General features: G+C 41.1%; 1 protein-coding gene across 2 annotated transcripts in view; it reads right to left on the reverse strand.

Moving 5' to 3' along the window:
* LOC149068382 (uncharacterized) overlaps nt 1-21,236 on the reverse strand; it is a 186,598-nt gene that overhangs the window by 20,325 nt on the left and 145,037 nt on the right. Inside the window, exon 3 of one of the 2 annotated variants that reach the window (XM_089251525.1) lies at nt 6,438-6,490. In XM_089251525.1, the coding sequence (XP_089107651.1) occupies nt 6,438-6,490 (53 nt within the window). Of the gene's footprint in view, nt 1-6,428; nt 6,491-21,236 lie in introns of both variants that reach the window. The other variant, XM_089251524.1, reaches the window with a different exon arrangement.

Consider the following 21,236-nt stretch of genomic DNA (forward strand, 5'->3'; position numbering starts at 1 on the left):
AAAAATGATTTCAGAATCAATAAAATAAATTATTATAAAATCAATAAAATTTAGAACTAATAAATAATGCCAGAATAATTGAAAGAAATTATTCTGAAATCAAAGAAATTTTCATTGTCATTCAATTCTGAAATTATTTTAAAATCAATTCTGAAATTCTTTTAAAATCAATTCTGAAATTCTTTTAAAATCAATGAAAGATCAGAATTAAAGAAAGAAACAATTTCAGAAGAAAATGAAAGAAATTATTTATAAATTATTGGAAGAAGTTAGAATCAATGAAAGAAATAATTTTAGAATCAATGAAAGAAATAATTTTAGAATCAATGAAAGAAATAATTTTAGAATCAATGAAAGAAATAATTTTAGAATCAATGAAAGAAACAATTTTAGAATCAATGAAGGAAACAATTTTAGAATCAATGAAAGAAACAATTTTAGAATCAATGAAAGAAATAATTTTAGAATCAATGAAAGAAATAATTTTAGAATCAATGAAAGAAATAATTTTAGAATCAAATTCAAAATCAATTCTAAAAGGAATGAAGGAAACAAATGTAAAATCAGTAAAAGAAATTATTGTAAAATTAATGCAAATTCAGAATTAATGAAAGAAACACTTGCCGAATAAATGAGAGAAATGATTCGCAATTACTGAAAGAAATGATTTTAGATGAAGAAACGATTTCGGTATCAATAAAAAAAGTAGTTCCAAAATTAATGAAAATACTCATTCAGGAATAAACGCAAGAAACTATCAGATAATAAGTAAAAGAAACGATTTTCCGGAATTGACAAAAATTCAGAATAATTCCAAAATTAATGCAAGAAATAATTCCAGAATAACTGAAAAAGATTGAATCCAGCTTTGATGAACGAAATCCGTAGTTTTTGAATTAAAAAAAAATTCAGAATTAACGAAAGGAATAATTCCAGAAATTGTAAAATATATTATTCAATGAACTGCTCAAAACAAGAAATAATAATAAATAAATAAAATAATGTTCTTAACGAAATTTTTTCTAATTGGTTTAGGGCAGCGTTTCTCAACCTATGGTCCGCGGACCAGAGGTCGTCCGTGATGATAGTTGGGCCGCAGTCAGACTTGATAATTCAATTCTAACTGGATGGGAAATTAATCAATTGTTGTGTAATTGATATTACAGTAATATCCATATGGATTCACAAACAAAAATTGTACCTTCATACTTAGGTTCATCAACGAAAATTGCAAAAAATTGCGATCCTAAATACTGGATATCACTAATTTGTAGCCCAAAAATGCAACTTACGACAAATTTTCTAATTACCGAAAAAAGTGGTGAAGGGTGTAGAAATAAAAGGTTGCTACAAATCTCGCAGTAAACAAAAAACTTGACGGGAAAATACTCAAATGACTCGATTGCGGTAAAATACGAGACGTCGCCCGTAAAAGCATTGTCAGCAAAATCCCGAATTACTGTCAAAATTGCTGAAAAAATGAGGAAAAACAGTTTAACTTGACAATGTGATATGAATATTTGTATTCATGCCCAAAAGTATCATAAGCTATAAATATAAAGAATAATCTTAGAATATTCTGGAAAATATATTCTCATCGAGGAGAATATTCGAGAATATTCACTGGAAGGACATTACTATTATAAATAACTTGAGAATATTCTTATAAGTTCTGGATGAGAATATTCTACTGTGTTATTTATATAATATAGTTTTATATATAATATTGTTGAGAATATTCTCTGGGAGGACTATTTTTATAAATTACTAGGGAATATTCTGTTATCAAAAATAATGAGAATTATTCTCAAGTTATTAATAATAGTCCTTCCAGAGAATATTCTCCTCGAGGAGAATATTCTTCAGTTATTTATAATAGTAGTCCTTCCGTAGAGTATTCTCAAGAATATTTGTAATAACATTGTAATAAATAATCTCTATAAATAACTCGAGAATAATTCTTATTATTTTTGATAAGAATATACTCTAGTATAATTTATAATAGCAGTCCTTTGAGAGAATATTCTTTGTTCCCGTCTCTCTCCTCAACGGCAATATTGACGTTTGTGGCCCACAATACATTGAAGCTTCAAAGCAAGAAAATTAAACCAACATGGCTGAATTGAACAACTTTTAAAGAAATGTGAGTGATACAGAATTTAAGTGTATGTATATTGAAAAAAACCAACAGTTCTGTAGCTTCTTGTAATGAAGGTGATTGTATAAGAATAGCTTCCTTTGTCAATCAACTTTGGTTTAATTTCTTTTGTATGAGTGTGTGTTTTGAACTTATTTCTGAAAATTTATCTAATTTTAAATAACCTTCCAAGGTTTTAATCTCAAGGTTTCTAAAATCTTCATAACCAAACTTTTAAAACCTCTCATTCATGACTGTGTGACTCGACAGTCATGAATGAGAGGTTTTAGAAGTTGTCATTTGTGGGTGATTAAGCTAAAAATTGCTTTGCTTTAAATGTTTTAGGTAATGAAAACTGATTTATATTTCACAATATAAACAAAATTGGTGAAAAAAAATTTCATTAGTTAAAAGGAAAATGAATATTCTCGATTATTCTCTAATTTTTACGTCTCTAGTTATAAAACCGCTGTTTATTAATGATTTTAGTGAACATTATAAATTTAAATGAACATCATTGAAAAAACTGGACAAATACATAAGAAGAAAATTCAGAACAAAAATACACAAATGTCCCGTAATACGTCACGCAAGTGGTCCGTCGAATTGTTCCAGACTTTTTACTAGTCCTTGGGTTCAGAAAGGTTGAGAAACGCTGGTTAAGGGTATATTAGGGCCGCTGATTCCAAATCTGGCATTGGTTTTGTCAGATTGGTTCCAGTTTTTCAGCTAATGCATACTTTCAACAATGTAATTTCTATGCTGCTTATGGTAATATCAATGAAATTAGAAATTTTCACTTTATCTCAAAAACTAGAGCATCTGACAAAAAATTGTCAGATTCGAAATCAGCACCCCCAAAATCATTCTAAAATCACTGAAATATCTTTAAGAACGAAATCAATGTTAAGTAGTATAATCATTGAAAATTAAGGAGATCCAAGGAACTTAATTTAGAAATTCAAGAAATTATTTTAGGATTTTTTTTTTTTTTTGGGGGGGGGGCTGTTTCATTCATGGCAGCGTTGGCACATACAGTGTAACCCTCACTACAACGATACTCGATATAACGATAAATCTCTCTACAACGATATATTTTCGAATCGTGTTTGGAATTGCCTGAAGTCTAAGGCCGAACACATAATGAGACAAACACGAGGTACGGGAGCGCAAAATAGAGACTAGCGACGAAAACAATTGTACTGTTTTTATTCTACACCGCACATACTCGAGGACGTTTAAGCGGGATAAAGAAGAGAAAGAGGCAACTCAACGAGATGCGGCAGATGAACAAACATGTTTGTTTTCATCCCGATCTGCTGAGTTTCGCTATCTGCTGATTGGTCCGTTTCTTCGTTTTTCTTCTTTCCCCTCTTCTGCGGAGGAATCATCATCCTCATCACAACTTTACATTTCAAAACCCTTCCAGCCATTTTCTTTATCCTCTTATATGCATACTATACAGGGTGAATCCGACTTATTCTGCCAAACGAAAGGGGGTAATAGACGAGACCAAGTGGATCATGCAAAAACCTACCAACCCTGTGCTATCTCGTTTTCGAGTTATGGTGGATAATCAATTATGGAAAAGAAGATGGGTCAGATCTGAAAAAAAAAACCACCAGAATTTGTGGAGTAACTTATGCGCAAACTAAGCACACATTTGGAAAGAGCAGAAAAAAATGCTATAAAATATTACACCAATTTCATTGTAAAATCTCGTTTTGATGGCGAACTACAATCGTTGAAAGATTGGCGGAGTTCAAAATCGAATTGTCGCCAAAATTTTCAACCGCCAATTCTGTAAACACCCTTCTAGTTACAATCGGCTTTTAAATTTTGAAAAAAAAAAAAAAAAAAAAAAAAAAAAAAAAAAAAAAAAAAAAAAAAAAAAAAAAAAAAACGTTTCCATTCCACCAGCTTCCAAATGAGCTTACTCTAAACCATATCGGTTTTCTGGTTCATGAGAAATTTAGCCTTCTGTTTGCAATACATCACTCAAATCAGCGTTTGTCTCCCGAAGTAGATATTCGACGAAAATTCGGAATTGGCGGTTACAGATTTTGGCGACAATTTGATTTTGCACAAAAAATCGTATAAGGTGACACACTGCCTCCATCTACAGGATATCCGTATGTAATGGCGAGCTACAAGCGCTGAGATATCGGTGAGGTCAAAAATCGAGTTGTCGCCAAAATGTACTAAAATTACTTCGACGAAGGCAGATTTCAGTGATGTATTCCAAAAACAAACGACTAAATTTCTCCTGAACCAAATGGCCAATTTGGTTTATTCTAGGCTCTTTTGAAAGCTGGTCGAATAGACAGATTTTTGGCAAATTTGACCGATTGCAACTAGAAGGGTGTTTGCGGAAACGGCAATTAAAAATTTTGGCGGCAATTCGATTTTTCAATTCACCGATATCTCAGCGCTTGTAGCTCGCCAATAAATCCAGATATTTCAATGAAATTTATGTGACCTTATGGGGTTTCTTCTGCGCTTTTCAAATACGTGCTTAGTTTGCATAGGTTTCTCAGAGGATTCGCAAATCCGGGTTTTCTCAGACTTGGCGCATTTTTTTCCATAATCGATTATCCGCCATAACTCGAAAACGGTTCGAGATAGGACAGAGTTTGTAGGTTGTTTCATGATGCACTAGGGCTCGTCTATCACTCCCTTTCGTTTGGTAGAATAGGTCGGGTTAACCCTGTATATTCCTTTCGGACATCTCTCTTCCTCCACCTCTATGCATTTTTTCTTCCTAGTCGCTATTCTTGGAACTCGTCTCTTTTCGCTCCACTGTGATCGCAGCCTTACGTTCAACTCCTCTCGATACAACGATATCTTTTACTACGATAAATCCCTCTTCCACAACGATATTTTTTTATATTTCGCTCGAAATATTCTCCAATATATTTTCTCAAACTCGTCGCATAGTTTTTCTTTCGAAAACGTCTAATATTATCGGTATTTGATACCATCTGATCACCAAAAGTGCTGAAGTTTTTGGTACCGCTACTTTTTGTGTGATTCCCCCGTGCACCATCGTTCAGTGCACACTAGCTATAAAAAAACGATTGAGATATTCGTTGGCTTTGCAGTCTAGGGCGCTCATACGGCAAGTAAGATTGTAACTAAAAGGGTGTTTACGGAATCGGCAACTGTAAAAACTTTGGCGTCAATTCGATTTTCTAACTTCGCCAATCTTTCAACGCCTCTTGCTCGCCATTAAATCCAGATATATTTCATTGATGATTCAACTGCCCTTGCGTGAAACCTCTTATGTGGGCCCGATTCTACGCAAGGGCACAGTTGAATTTTCTCTCTTTCCTAAGTTCATCTTCGCTTCAGCCAGTTATTGAAAGCCTTCATACAGCAAAGTGCATTGCAGTAAACCTCTTTACGGGGGCATTACACACACACACATGAATTTGGATTTATCAACTAATCAATTACAATTTTTTAAGACGAATAAATACTTCAAAGCACATTTTCTGGTGGCACTAACAACACCGATTGAGGAAAGATGTCAACAACAGAATAAGTTTTGTGGCCTGTCGATATAACGCGGTAATCCCTCTACAACGATATTTCTTCTTGATCCGAGTTATATCGAGATTTCAATGTATCAGTTTTCAATACTCCACTGGACTGTCCACTCGAGCACAGTAGAGCATTCACTCAACATCCAAGATCCTTAATTATTTAAGGATCACAGTGATTTGAATATGAGTGAACATAGTGATCTGAATACTCAACATCAGAATGGTAGAAGCTTCCCACCCCCAGAATATTACATTGCCTGGCGCCCCCACATCCTGCTGCAAGGCCCTTAAGCTAGGATCTTTTGCTGTCCCCCAACCAGATTTTTTTTTCGGGCCTCTCTCTTCATTTACAGTGAAAACATAAACAATGACAAGAATTGTCACAGGCGGAACCTGCTGGGGGGGAGGGGGAGAGCATGACGAATCTGGATCAAAAAACTACCCAATGCCTTTCATTCATTCTGGAGGCCCACGGCTATGGCCCCCACATCCTGGAGTAGGACCCTGGGATGGGATCTTTTGTCGCCGTCCCCCCGATGAATTTATAGCGTGAGAAAAGAAAAAATGAGAATCGTTCCTAGCCCTTGGGCTGGAGCCCTCTCAGCCCTACCCATGCCCACGGCAAAGATTTTTCCAAATTGATAGCTTACTGAGGTTTTATTTAAAACTAAAATGACAATTCAATTAATAATTACCAAAAAAAAAACAATTGAAAAATAATTAGTAATTATGAAACATTTTCGTACCAGACTTACCATTTGATTTTCGTACGGACGTTCTGAATAATTCATAGCCGAACCCATTGAGCCTAGAGAAAAAATAATAATTATTATCATCAATATTAACTTGACACCGTGATAATTAAAATTATCTCAACGCAAAAATTATTTGTTAATTCGCGGATATAAATTCTTCGTATTAATTCTCCAATCCTTAAAAAATAAATTGAAAAGCTTCAAATCTCTGTGCCTTTTATTTCTGGTCGTCGTCAGTAGATGGCGCTTCTACATTTTTTTTTTCTTCGGAAGCATTTCCATGTGGTGGTTTTCTCGGGGAACAAGAACCAGCTGCGGGTGAATAATTCCGATGCTTACCTAGTTGCCATGACATGGTCCGAACTTCGCGAATGGTATTGATTTTCTCTATTCGGTTCATCATTGATGATTTCAGAACTGTAAACAGGACTGAACGTCCCCATCCCTAACCCAGGACCTTTGATCGGCTTTCCCGCAGGAATTTTATACGGGCCCAAAGGCGTATTTACGGGGGGGGGGGCGCTTTTAGCGGGCTATTGACCAGGGCGGCAAGTTCAGAGTTGAGACAAATTTGAGGAATTAGTGGCCAACAAAAATTAGTAAAGTGGGAGAAGGGTGGTGAAATTTGTGTCACTTAAGCACTCCGTCTTTGCCCAGACTGGGCAAGGGACTGCTCAGTGAGTAAGCAAAAGAGTGACCAACAGAGCGAGAGATTACGTCAGTGAGTGACCTACAGCGTGTGCAAATATGAGAGTCACCTACAGCGTGTGCAAATATGAGAGTCACCTACAGCGTGTGCAAATATGAGAGTCACCTACAGCGTGTGCAAATATGAGAGTCACCTACAGCGTGTGCAAATATGAGAGTCACCGAAACAGCGTGCAGGCACGTGAATGAACAGAAGAGTGACTTGTGGAACGCGAGCAACCGTGAGAGTGAGCAAAAGAGTGCCTTGGAGTGCGAGCAAGCGTGTGAATGGCCAAACGAGCTACCTACAGAGCGAGGGATCGGGACCGTGAGTGACCTTAGAGAGTGTGCAAGTATATGAGAGACTAAACACAGCCTGCAGGCATGTGAGTGACTGAAACAGTGTGCAAGCATGTGGATGACGAAAAGAGTGACTTCAGAGACACAGTGTAATTGCAGGAGGGGGGAGGGGGAGCGGGTTATAGCACAGGGTGGCGAACTCGAGGAAAAGAGTAGTCAAGAAAATTAGACTAGAATGGGAGAAGGGTGGCAGAACCGTAAATGCACCTCTGCCTTTTCAGTAAATTTACCCCATTAAAAAAAATTCATCCTTGCCCCCCCCCCTAACAATAGGACTCCATCGATGGGGGGTTTCCGATTTGCTGACTTTTGATGACAGGGGGGGGGGAGGTTTGGATGATGCTTACGTCATCAACCGCCCCTTATGAAAATATGAAATATTCTTAATGGCATCCTGAACTGTTGTTTTTGGGCACCTGAACTAACAATCCTCGTATTGATAAGGCTCCTATATAGCCACTTCAGTGATCTCTAAATGTTTCGTCGATCCTTCAAGTTATCTAGAAATGTGTGTTTGGGACGCTTAAGTACTCTCGAACTGTGCCACGCATCATTCAAGTGATTCGTAATTATGCCGCGGGTCACTTAAGTAATCTGGGAATGTGCCAGGGGTAAGTTGAGTGATGTAGAGCAGCACTGGGGGTCGCTCAAGTGCTCTAAAACTGTGTCAACTGTCACTAAAGCGATTTCTAAATGTGCCACGGATCGCTTAAGTGTTTTGGAACTGTGTCGCGGATCACTTAAGTGATCTGTGGCCTACTTGAGTGATCTGAAAATGTGCCACGGGTGGCCTAAATGCTCTGGAATTGCGCCATGGGTCGCCTAAGCGATCTGTAAATGTGCCGCTTAGTTCATTTTTACATGAGTTGGCAGGCCACATCAGGTAACGCCCAGGGCCACATTTGGTCCACGGGCCTTGAAATGAAATTTTGAGTTCTTAGCCTTGGAATAGTATTGAAATTAACAGAAATTGATTAAAAGTACACATAAAGATATTTTTTTTCGAAATTTTGATTTTTAAAAAAATATTTTTTACATTTAAAAATTATTTTTTGATGGTTTTGGGGGGGGGGAGATCTCCCTCGTTATGTTCCCCCCCCCGCGTGCAGTCTCTGATCCCACCAATATGTAATAGGAGGTGGGGAGCAGTACTGACGAAATTTTGCTGGCAGGAGGGAGGGGCCAGAGTTTTGCTGACTTTTGCTGACAAGGGACGGGGGTCAAAATGTCTGAAAAATTGCTGACGTAATACTTGAACGGCCCCCAAACTGAAAGCCAAATTCATGAAAACCACTTGCAACTGACGAGTGTACGTCAACGTCGAGAACCGGACATCAAGCCAGTTAGGGGTCATTTAAGTATTACGTCAGCATCGGGGAGGGGGGGGGGTCTTTCGGATTTGCTGACTTTTGCTGACAAGGGGGGTGAGGGGGGTCAGTGTTTTGCTGACTTTTGCTGACGGGGGGGGGAGGAGGGGGGTCAAAAATGGCTAAAAATCTGCTTACGTAATACTTGAATGGCCCCTTACTGCCGAAACAGTCGCCAACTATAGTCCGCCCTCGTCTCAGTAATTTTGATGAGTGATCAAATGGTCCGGCACCAGCAGCACCAGATCAACACCAGCTATGGTATCACCTACTATAGCCGGTGGCGAAAAGACGATACCCTTTTTATTGATCCAAAAAAAACGACATGGTAACAAGAAAATGATCTAGGAGCTCGCTTCACGGACGCCCCGCACATACGGGATTCAAAAGTGGACGCCTGCCGGTGGATTGTATATTCGTCAGCTGGTATGTGCTTACGTGGGGATTGGGGTGGCCTGAAGTCTCATAACCCTCGCGATCTCCCCCTCCCCCCTCCCTTCTGCATACGCTACTGGAGGCTTTCCTAGCCAAATCCTCCTTCCGCACCACAACATTAAAAAAAAATGAAAAAACGACGCCAACGGTGCGATATATTCTCACTCACAAATGCTCAGGACTGCACCAAAATTTGTTCCTCTCTTTGGCACCACACGATTACACATTCTGCACAATATAACAAGCAGCAAACACATGGATTTCGTCAGTATCAGCACCATTGCTTACAATGGGTGCTGGAAGGGGAAAAGGGGGAGGGGAGGGGATCGTGGGGAATCCTCTCTAGAAAAGAAGGGGCGGGGGGGGGGGGGTTCGCTGAGATAGTGCTTCGTTGCTACCCCACTGGCAGTTTGCTGCAGCGTGTGCGGATATGAGTGGAACTGACAGTGGCGCAATAGTGGCAGTGGCGCGTGGGACTGACTGTCAGTGGAAGGAAGTTTGCGCACCCCCCCCCCCTCCCCTTCTGGAAAGGGTGGGGGAGACTGGAAAAGGGTGGTATTCCAGCGTGATAGGTATATATTACTACTACTACTACGACTACTCCTCTCTCCCAGTAAGCACGTCAACTCTTTTCCATGGTCCCATCCTCCACATCTCTTTCTCTCGTAGGATTCAATCCAACAGCCATCCCCATCTGGGTCAGATATACCGGATTCTAGTGCTTCTTCCGCCATCATTTTCCCAGAGATACCTACCTTTCCCAACATCAAACCCTCCCCCCCCCCTCCTTCACTCACCAATGTGCTGTATGTACATGGTACAGTACCGCTGGTTGTGATGGAGGCGGGGAGAGAGGTGGCAAGGAAGAAGTGGGGATGGGGGGAGCCAACATTCTCCAAAAACTTCTCTCCCAAACTCTACCGTCCCTTTTATGTTCAGTATCCCCAAGGCTATCTTTTCTTCCCTTTATTTTATTTATTATTTTTTTTGTATACCTCCCCTGCTGATACTACTCCACCAGCAAAAGCTCTAGTTCGGACGACGGAGGGGGAGGGGTGGCGTAACACTACCAGCACAACAGAACAGAACTCTGTTACCATAGCAACGGGGGAAATGTGTGTGTATGGACTACTACTATGGAGTTGGAGCTGAGAGATGTGGGGGAGGCGGTATGTGGGCGGTTGATGTCGACGACGCCCCTCCCCCCCCCCAACTCCTCTGGGCGTTGTGCGATCCTCTCTCTCTCTCTCTCTCTCTCCCTCCCTTCGATGGTCCGACTTCCTTCCTTTGCTGCTCCCCTTGCACCCCCCCGCGGGAAGCAGTCTGATGCCTTTCGTTCCTCTTGCTCCCCCGTCCCACCCTCTTTATCTTCCTTCGCGAGAGGAACTAGGGAAGGAGCGGGGAAGGTGGAGGAAAGCAGGAGGGGGAATCCTACCACGTTTTTGAGACAGAAAAGAGGGGACCAGCTACAAACGGCGGAAAAGTTTAATATCCGGTTTGATTGCATTGGTTTTCCGGCATAGAGCTGTTTCAATAACATTCATACAGGGTGTCCCAAAATTAACTAATCCTATTTGAGGAATGAATAAAAATAATAACGATAGAAATGCGTTTTCTCTGCGTTGGGATTGAAGAATACGGTAGGATTTCGAAATTAGTTACACATTTTTAAAACAGATGGCACTGCAGCCTTTAAAGTATTGAAATACCACACTTTCGAAACATCCACCATTTTGCATCAATGACATGATGTAGTCTCAGAACTACATAAATTCATAGAAACCCCTGCAAAAGTCTCAGCCGGGATTTCGGAATTACTGCATTTCAGTGTTCCAGACTGCTACGCCATCTGTTAACGAACTTCGTATGAATTCAGTTCAGGTTAACCAGACTATAAGCACGGGGTTTTTGTCAAATTTGTTCCGAGAATTTTCCATGTTTGTTGCTACAAATTGTTTTGTGGTTTATGTCGATCAGAATTCATTTTGTAAACATTCCTCTCCTGGCTTTTTTTTATTCTCTACACATACATACCCTGCGCAACTCACGTACAAATTTGTCTTTCCCCTGTATATACCATCCCGGTGATGTGTAAGTCGCCAGATAGCTTGTAAGAGCTAGGCGGCGATGGAAACGGAAACGTCAAGTTCTGGTCTGGTGTACTGCAAATTTTGTGGATATTTTGTAAAAATATCGTATTTTCTTTTTGGATTGTAGCCCCATCTGGTAACTGCATTTGTAAGTAATTCGTAAATCTCGGTTGAGGCGTTCTGCGAATGCTGCTGTCATTGACAGATAAATATTCCTGCCTAACCGAGACGAAGACGAGAGCTCAGTGCTCGGTGCTTTGCACCAACTACCAACGGCAACGAATACTGCTGCACCACGTTTTTGCTACAAATTGTGGATCTTTTAAAAATACCGTATTTTAGTAGACTGCAGCGCCATCTAACTACTTTGAAAATCCCACCTGAATTCAATTTAGGGCCTAAATAATAGTTTCCCAACTTTTTTTGTCCCATCGCTCCCTTCTTCAGAAATTTTTTCTCCTATCGCACCCCAACGCAATCCAACTCATAGAACCCTATGTTATTCCCGTATCTTCTACCCTCCCCCCCGAAACATTCCATCGCCCCAAGGAGGCGTTAACGCCCACGTTGGGAATCACTGACCTAAATTTTAGGCCATCCCGGCAAACACATTTGCACGGGTTCCTTGGAATTCTGTTGAGAGACAACACCATATTGTTGTTGCAAATGGTGGATTTGAAATATCGCATTCAGTTTTTTAGACGAGACTAAAAAACTGAACGCGACTTTTTTGGACTTTTCTTGGTGCAAATAGAGGAAATTTTGGAAAATATCGTATTTTAGTTTCTTTATTGCAGCGCCACCTGTTAACGTTTGTTTCTTTGTAAATTATTTCGAAATTCTGTGTGAATTCGATTCAAGCCATCCTGGCTGAGACGCTTGCACAGGTTTCTGCGAATTTCCTACTGAGACTTCCATTTCGTTGCTGCAAATAGTGAATGTTTTGGAAAAATATCGTATTTTTTTGTTTTCCATAATGCAGCGCAATCTGTCAATGAACTTTGTGACTAATTTCTAAATTCCGTCTCTAGAATCAATTGAGACCATCCCAGCTGAGACGTTCTGTACTCTGTGAATTCGCTCTGACACTTCATGTTATTGATGCAGAAGGCGGAAATGGTAAAAATTGCGGGTTTCAGTTTTCCTGACTGTAGCGCCATCTGTCAACTAACTTTGTAACTAATTTCTAAATCTTCGGAATGAATTCAGTCCATCCCAGATGAGAAGTTCTGAGAATTTCATTCTGAGAGACACCAATTCACATGTTGTTGCCGTAGGCCAGTGGTGCGAAAACTTTTTGAAGCGTGACTCCCTTGGCTGGCCATATTTGTTCGAGAAAAATACGGGAAAATACGGGACATTGCCAATCATCGCTAAAAATGATGCCAAAAGTAAGCAAAGTCGCCAATTAATGCTAAGAAACACCAATCGCGGGACATGAAGCGCCACTTCAAATTCCAATGAATTAAAAAAAACGACAAATATGTGAGATGAATATTCTTGTTCGTAGTTGTATTTATCGTAATGTAATTTTTGAGTTGGAAAGATAATTTTAATCGTTGATAATATGAAAGTTGACTTCATTGAAAATACGTGAAAAACCGGGACATTTTCGCAGAAAAGTCGGGCAAGCCAAAAAAACGGAAAAAACCGGGACTGACCCGGGAAATAATGGTCAAATGACATAATGACTCATGGTCACCTTCCATATGCTCCACATTGCACCCGAACATCTATAAAGAAGCTCACTACAGCTCAAAACAATTCTTGATGCGCATTACAAGAATATGTACAGAATGTAGGTAATTGTATAAATGTAATATATATTGCAAAAAAGACCAACAGAACTTTTGCCCAAAATATGTCAAAAAATTTACCGGTTATATATCATTAATAGGTAGTGCACTAGGCCTACTTTTGACTCTACACAGGCTGACCATATGTCCCATTTTCCCAGTGTATGCGCTGCTCCGAAAACCCTTATTCCGGAACGCTTATTTCGATTTTAATTAGACGATATTGACTTCCAAGAATATTCCGTTTTTTTTTAAATGTCATATAAATATTCACTTTGTTTTTTGATGTACTTGGTGTCCCTCATGCAAGATGGAAGAATCTCTCGCGACAACCCTAGAGACGCACTGTTTGCGCATCACTGCCGTAGGCAAATATAGTGGAAATACCGTAATTTAACGTTTCCAGACTGCAGCGCCATCTGTAGCAAAAGTTTTAAAACTAATTCCGAAATTCTGTCTGGACTGAAAATTTACTGTTTTCCCAAGCACTATGCAATTATAACGATGGTTTCTTTTTTTTTTGAAATCTTTTTCCTGTTTTTTTATTTTTTTTATCCAACGAAAATGGGCCCGGAAATTTTAGGACACCATGACCGTAGCACCTGTTAGCCATCATTTGGACCCACAGTAAGTTAGTTGACAGCAACCCTTAAATGTGTGAAGTCTGAGCATTTGTGAAGTCTGAGCGCGCAAAGAAAAGAGGAAAAAAAAGAAAATGAATCTCTTAAGGGTTTCTACAGGTGGAGTCCCCTTACAAGGACTTAAGGTCCCCTTATACAGATCTTTTTAGTGCGGGAAAAGTCACGAAACTGATCATTTTAATCTCTCCCGGGTGGGGGGAGGTATATATGGCAAATTTAAAGTGTGAAAAAAAGCTTATCCTGAAGGTTTTCTCACGGGTCCCTCACCCGTTTCAAATTTATAGGGTGAAAAGTAAACCTAATTAAAAAAATATACAGTCCCAGGGCAAACTAAAGTAAATTTAGCTTGATGCCCCCCCCCTCTGTAATTGCTTTTTAGCGCAAAAAAATGAAAAATATTAATTCATTCCAGGCACCCAGGCAAAATTTTCTCGCGTGACCTCTCTACAGAAAAATTTTACTGTAAAAAAATAGGGTACCCTGGGACAGAGTTTCCTAATAGAAAATTAATTTACAGTGTAAAAAACAATAGATAAGATTCCTCCCGGAGGGGGTTCCCCCCAATAAACCTATGAATCCCAATGAACATTGCTCATTCATTGCAGCCCCCCCCCCCCACACCAGGTCAGATATTATCACGGGCAGTCTACCTCTATGTTACCCGGACCCCCAAACCTTCCTTTCTCAGTTATCAGTCTGGATTCAGCCCCCCCCCCTTTTCCCCCGACCAGGATCCATGCAAGGCAAATTTTGTCTGTTTGTGTGTGTGTGGGGGAGAGGGGGGGGGCGGAGGGAATTAAATACTGCTAACATTCATCTCGAGGGGTCCTAACTTGGTCCTACTACTTATACAAATACAAATACAAATACAAATACAACGCCACAACAGGCAAAATGCCCAACGAGGTGGCTGATAAAAAGATGCCCATAAAAATATGGTTGTCATATGTTTCAAAAATACAGCAACCCAATTAAAAATGCAATTAACACAAATTACAAACAATATATACACATGATAAAATATTATACGATGCCCATAAAGATTACTTATGGTTGTCTTATTCTAAGAATGGATAGCTTCTCGATTTACCCCAACATGTTTATCGTATTTCTTTTTAAACGTGTCAATTGTGTTACAATTTACTACCTCCGGGGGTAAGCTATTCCATTTATTAACAACCCTATTGGAGAAAAATTCCCTGCGACACCATAACCTTGCATTGTCCCTCACCAATCGATACTGGTGTCCCCTTGTAAAAGCAGTCGATTGGCGGTGTACTAAAAGTTCATGGTCCATCCTATCCATCCCATTGAAAATTTTGAACACTTCGATCATATCTCCTCGACACCTGCGTTCATCCAATGTAAACATATTCAAAAAATGAAGTCTTTCTTCATAACTCAAGCCCTGTGTGCCAATAAGGACACGCGTAGCTCTTCTCTGCACCCCTTCAACCAAGTCTATGTCCCTCTGTAGGTATGGTCTCCAAAACCTTACAGCATACTCCAGTCCAGGACGAACTAAGCCTCGAAAAAGAGGAAGAATGACTTTAGGAGAACGCGAAGAGACCTTTTTGAAAATGAGACCAAGCATTCTATTCGATTTTTTGACAACCGCTGAACAATGTTCAGAAAACTTAAGTCGCTCGTCAATGAGAATTCCCAAATCGGTGACTCTAGTTGCATCCGGGATAGTGACACCATTCAACTCGTAAGAGAACCGTTGGTTGTTCGAACCAAAATGAGCGACCATGCACTTATCTACGCTAAACGTCATGCTCCATTCATTTGCCCATGCTGCAATCTTGTTTAAGTTGGTCTGGAGCAACTCCCTATCGCTTTCATTCCCGATTACCCCCATTAGCTTCACATCATCTGCGAATTTGCTAGTAATTCCATCGATACCCTGATCGAGTTTATCGATAAAAAGTGAAAAAAGTATGGGGCCAAGGACACTTCCCTGAGGAACTCCACTTGTGACGTCTGTCCAACCAGAGAATTCCCCGTTCACCATAACTCGTTGCGACCTATCTCTTAACCACGATTCTATCCAATTCAGCAAGTTGCCCCCTATTCCAATCTCGTGTAAACGCTTCAAGAGTTTGCCATGTTGGACCCGATCGAATGCCTTCTGGAAATCAAGGTAAACAACGTCGACATTTTTGCTCTTACCCAAAGCCTTAGTCACGTAATCATAGAAGCAAAGGAGGTTAGTTACACATGACTTCCCCTTCCTGAACCCATGCTGATTATCCGACAATACATTATTCTCGTCTATCCACTTCACAAACTGCCTTTTGATGATAATTTCCAAAATTTTCGAGAGGGAGCTCGTCAAACTCACTGGACGATAATTAGACACCACTTCTCTACTACCCTTCTTAAATATCGGAACAACGTTAGCCAGTTTCCAATCTCTCGGGACGATACCCTCAGCAACACTACTCCTGTATATCTGTGCGACTGGCCCCAACAATTCATTAGCACCTTCCCTGAGAACCCTGGGATAGATATCATCTGGTCCTGGTGCTTTGCTTGCACATACATTTCTTAGAAGATTTAGGACCTCCACGTCTTCCACTTGAATATCGTTGAGCGTTTTATTACCCCATGCAACCCCCGTATATCGAATATCATTATCTCCATTAAAAACCGACGCGAAAAAGTCATTGAAAGCACTACACATGCCTACATTGCTCTCTACTTTTGAGCCTCCTATCGAGAGGGGGCCAACTGTCCCCTTACATCCATTATTGACGTATCGAAAAAATGATTTTGGGTCAGAGCCAATGTTATCTGCCAACCTAGATTCAACTTGCTTTTTACTATCCCTTATCGCTTTCTTCAACAGTCTTCTTTTATCAGTAAACAATGATAGGTCACCTCGTCCACTTTTATACTCTCTGAATGCTCTTTTCTTTTCAAGATAAAGGTTCCGCACGCTATCCGTGAACCATAGAGGGTGTGATGTACAAACACGCTTTTTTCGAACAAAGGGTATGACGTCGTGCAAAACAGAGGACAGCTTCGTACTAAATTCTTCCCATTGACTTACCACCCCTACTGATTCCAACCGGTCTTTGAAAACTTCCGCTAACCTTCTTCGCAAAACATCAAAGTTAGTTCTCCGAAAACAAGGAACCAATCTTTTGTTATCACTTGGTACACTACATGGTAAATTTGCCATGTGAAAAAAATGATTTTTTCCCAGAGTTCCCAGGTATGAATGGTTTTCTCACATGTCCCTCAATATTTACTATATAGCCTGAAAAAAAGCAACTGAGGTCAGATTTTAGTAAATTAATGTGATCGGGGGGGGGGGGGGGAGTGTATATTCTGACTCCTGAAGGCATTCCGCGGCCTCCACATCCCACATTAGAGGCGGATCCACCTCTATGCTAGGATCTTTGTTAGGACCCCAGGCCAGATTTTTCACGGGTTCTCTACATTGAATTTACAGAGTATAAAAACAAAGTGATAGGAAACGTCCTTATCCCCGGGTGAAGCCCATCCTTTGGGGGGGGGGCATGCATTTTATAACAAATTTCTGTGCCCCCCCCCCCCATAAAAACCACCGCCTTTAAGAGGAGGTAAGAAATATAGAGGTGCCAAACTGCGCACGGTGAAAACGATTCCACGTTCTCAAAATCACAAAATACACCATATGTAGTAATGCTAAGGTCCGGCCATGGCCGGCCATAGCCGGACCTTAGCTACCAAGAACACCCCCCCCCCTCCATGAGGGGGGGGGGTGTTCTTGGCAAAGCAGAAAGAGCTCATGTGTCAATGAAAAAAATTCGCTCATATTTGGGTCTCCCTTGGCAAAATTCCTCACTTGCTTATGCGGAATTGTTTATGTATATTTGAGCCCTGAAGTCGGCAGAAGCGTACACATGATTGACCTTTGGAAGGGGCTCACCGGATTTCGGGGAGGGAGGGGGGGTTTAAATAATTTCTTCAGTAGGCATCCCGGGTAGCGAGGAGTACAAGGAATTTCTTCCTGAGAATTTTCAGTTACCGACATCCAAAAAAATTTTTAAATTAACAGAAATTGATCTGGTTAACAGGTAGGTATTTTTCATTGGGAATTTTATTTCTTTTAAGATATTTAACCGTGTACAAAAATACGAAAACGTATTCTCAAGCCCGAAACATTTGGGGGGGGGGCTGCCCCTTTCCATTGTCTCTCCTACAATAAAAAAGTCTCGGGTTTGAGGAAATATGGAGGGGGAGCCCACTGTTCCCTCTATATAAGGTGTGCGCGGCTGTTGACGGCGAAAATGATTCCACGTATTCAAAATCACTAAATATATATCATGGACCTCGGCGCCTCTGACAATGACGATTATCCCCCCCCCCCCACGAAGGCGATAAAAATGCTAAAATATTGTTTTGATATCACATAAAATTTCGAATGAAAATACCTTCATATGGTGTCATAATCAATTTCTGTTAATTTAAAATGGTTTTTTGGAGGTCAATAACTGAAAATTCCTTGTAGTCCTGGCAACCCTGTGTTCCCCCTGTAAAGTCAATCCTGCGTAAGCTTCTGCCGACTACAGGACTCAAAATCTACATAAACGTTGCCGAATATAGGCAATTGGGGAATTTTCCCAAGGAGGGCCCCATAAATGTGAGCCCTGACCAAGTGATGTTCTGCCCAACCCCCAGGTCAAGTTACCTGCCTAATAATTTCCTTACTCTCGCAACATCATGGTACTCAAACTCATTTTAACGAGACCCTATCCGCCTTACGCACTTGGGACCCTGGGCGAGGGCGAAAGTGGGATCGACCTTTGGAGAGGCACAAAAGGCTTTGAAGGAGCACAAAAATTTTCTTCCTGACAAATTTTGAGTTACCATCCTTCAAAAAAGCAGAAATAGGCTATAATAGCATATAAAAGGTATTTTTCTTCCGATATTCAACTTTTTCAATTGGTGGTTAGCTTCGAAGAGCCCACCTCTGACCCCAAGCCTCTCGTACTCCGCGATAGATAAATTACACAAGATCAATTTTCAGGGTTTTAATATGATTAATTTAAATACTTTCTTTCACAATTGAAATTATCGGAATCATATACTATACTGGAATGGAATCTAAAAAAAACAATAAGTTTAAAATTATGTAGTTTCCTTTTTTGTAGTCTCCGAAAAATATCACCAAAAATATTCAATTCAAACAATCTTTTATATTTAAGCATGTAGTTCTAACTTACACCACGAGATGGCGCTGCGACACACCGAAATTTTCTTCCTCTTTTTTTATCTTTTCCCCTCCTATCTTTCTCTCCTGGCTGTAGTAGGGATTTTTCAGCGCAGACGGAGGAAGAAATTTTTCCCTTTCCAAAGGTTGTTTACGCTCCATCCGAGGACGATAGCGGAGATCTAAAACATTAGTTTCGATTTCCAGCTCCTATTTAGAAGCCAGCGGAGAGGGATGGAGAAAAAAAAATGTGGAAAGACTCGGAATTTCGAAAAAATCAGCAACGCGTTTTTTACTCGTTCTCGGAATCCAAACGCATCGCGTTTTTTTCCCCCCTCCACATACAACAAATTTCTCTCCCTCTCTCTCGAAAAAAAGGCGTCGAACAGAAAGAAATTTCTTCAAGAAATCTCCAAAATAAAGCACACAAACACACGCAGCAGCAGCGTTTTTCGTGGAAAATCTTAACAACTTCCAACCCTCCCATGGCGTTTTCAATGAGCTTAAGGAAAGAAGCAACGACGGTGGTGGTGAAGTTGTTCGCGTGTTATGTGTGTGTGTGTATATATATATCCGTGTGTGTGTGTGTGTGTGTGTGCTGTTGTTGCTAGCTGGCTGGGCTCGACTGGCGGGTAAGTGCACGGGCTGGTAGGTGGCTGTTATAGTAAAGGAGCGAATAGCACACATACACACACACACACAGTTGTGGTAGATAGCTGCTGAAGCGGTTGGTTTGACGTAGGGAGAGAGCGAGAGAGAGATGTGGATGGTGTGTAGAGGACCATAAGCAAAGACGAGAGAGAGAGAGGGAGGGTAGATGGTACGTGTGTGTACGTGGTGGATGGAGCCAGTGCAGCAGAAATGCTTTTGCCAGAGCCTCTACAACACACATACGAGCAAGCAAGCAAGCACCGCCGCCGGCCTCATGCGGGCATTAGGGAACTACAGCGTCTACGTTAAAGGCAAAGAGAGTGAGAGAGAGAGAGAGGAAATGGGAGCGCTGGGTGGAATGGAAGGCAAACTCTTGGCAGGTATTGTGTGTGGCAGCTGCGTATATGGCGGAAGGTGCAGCAGCAGCAGCACAACCACCAACGCCGCTTCTTCCTCCGACCCCCCAACCTTCAGACTCTTATAGGGTTGTATAAGAAGAAGCCTGCTGCGTAGGTGGGTGGAGTTGCAGGCAGAAGCAGCACACGTTGGTGATGGTAAGCTGCTGGAGAGAGAGAGAGAGAGAAAGGGCGGACATTTCTATGCTCGATTCCACCACGGCACTACGCTACTCCTCTTCCTCTAGAACACGCTCTTTTCCCAACTAGCTCCAGCACTTGCACGTCTTGTGGGGCCCACATCGCTTCTGCTTCTCACCCCCTACACTCTGCCTCATCTCTGTACTGTACTGTACACACACACACACTCTCTCGTTGGGCGAATACATCCAGTAAAGGGCCGGATCGATCGATACAGGACATGGATGAAGCCGTGGACGACGACGACGACGACTCTAGTGACTGAGGTCGGTCGGGACTGTGCTGGAAAGCAGAAGCACCGTACATACATACACACACGCACACACAGGACGTTGTGTTCGTGTCGCCGTGTGGATGGAAGGAGAGGAAGGGATGGGGGTGGAGATTGGCAAAGAAGGACAGTGGATAGGGTGGACTGTGATGGTGGGTTAGAGATTAGTTGCCAGAGGGAATGGTCCATAGTGAATTGGGTGGTTTGGTGAAGGGAGAGAGGGATGACGTTGGACACTGGCATCGACCAAAACACTTCCCATCCCACAATTCTGACATCTTTTCCTCCGAACCCCCCCCCCCCACTCCTCCGCCAACGTCTTTCTTTCAAACTAAGTTGATTACAAGGATAAGAGTCTTATGGAAGATGGAAGGGGTTTTTGTGCAATAAAACTTTAGGGTGGGTTCTTTAAGACACAGTTAATTTCCCTCCGAGTCTCGCGCAATCACGGCTATTAATCGAGCTGACATCAAACTATTCTCGTTTGGTTTCCGAAGTGCCGCCTGATGAATGACAACATTGGTCCGCGGTGTTCAATAATCAACTTATTCTTCCGTTTTTCTTTTCTCCGAAATTTGGTGACAGCCAATCGGGACTTCATTCTTGGTGCAATAATGAATTTCAACACTCTCTCCACACCCGACGAAAATGTCAATAATTAAATCTACACATCAGTTGGGGCTTCCAGAAAAGTTAGTCGTG

The sequence above is a fragment of the Pholcus phalangioides genome, unplaced genomic scaffold (genome assembly GCF_987345545.1).
Source record: "Pholcus phalangioides strain wild (caught in Gottingen) unplaced genomic scaffold, Ppha-v1.0 ptg000027l_1, whole genome shotgun sequence".
Taxonomy (NCBI): domain Eukaryota; kingdom Metazoa; phylum Arthropoda; class Arachnida; order Araneae; family Pholcidae; genus Pholcus; species Pholcus phalangioides.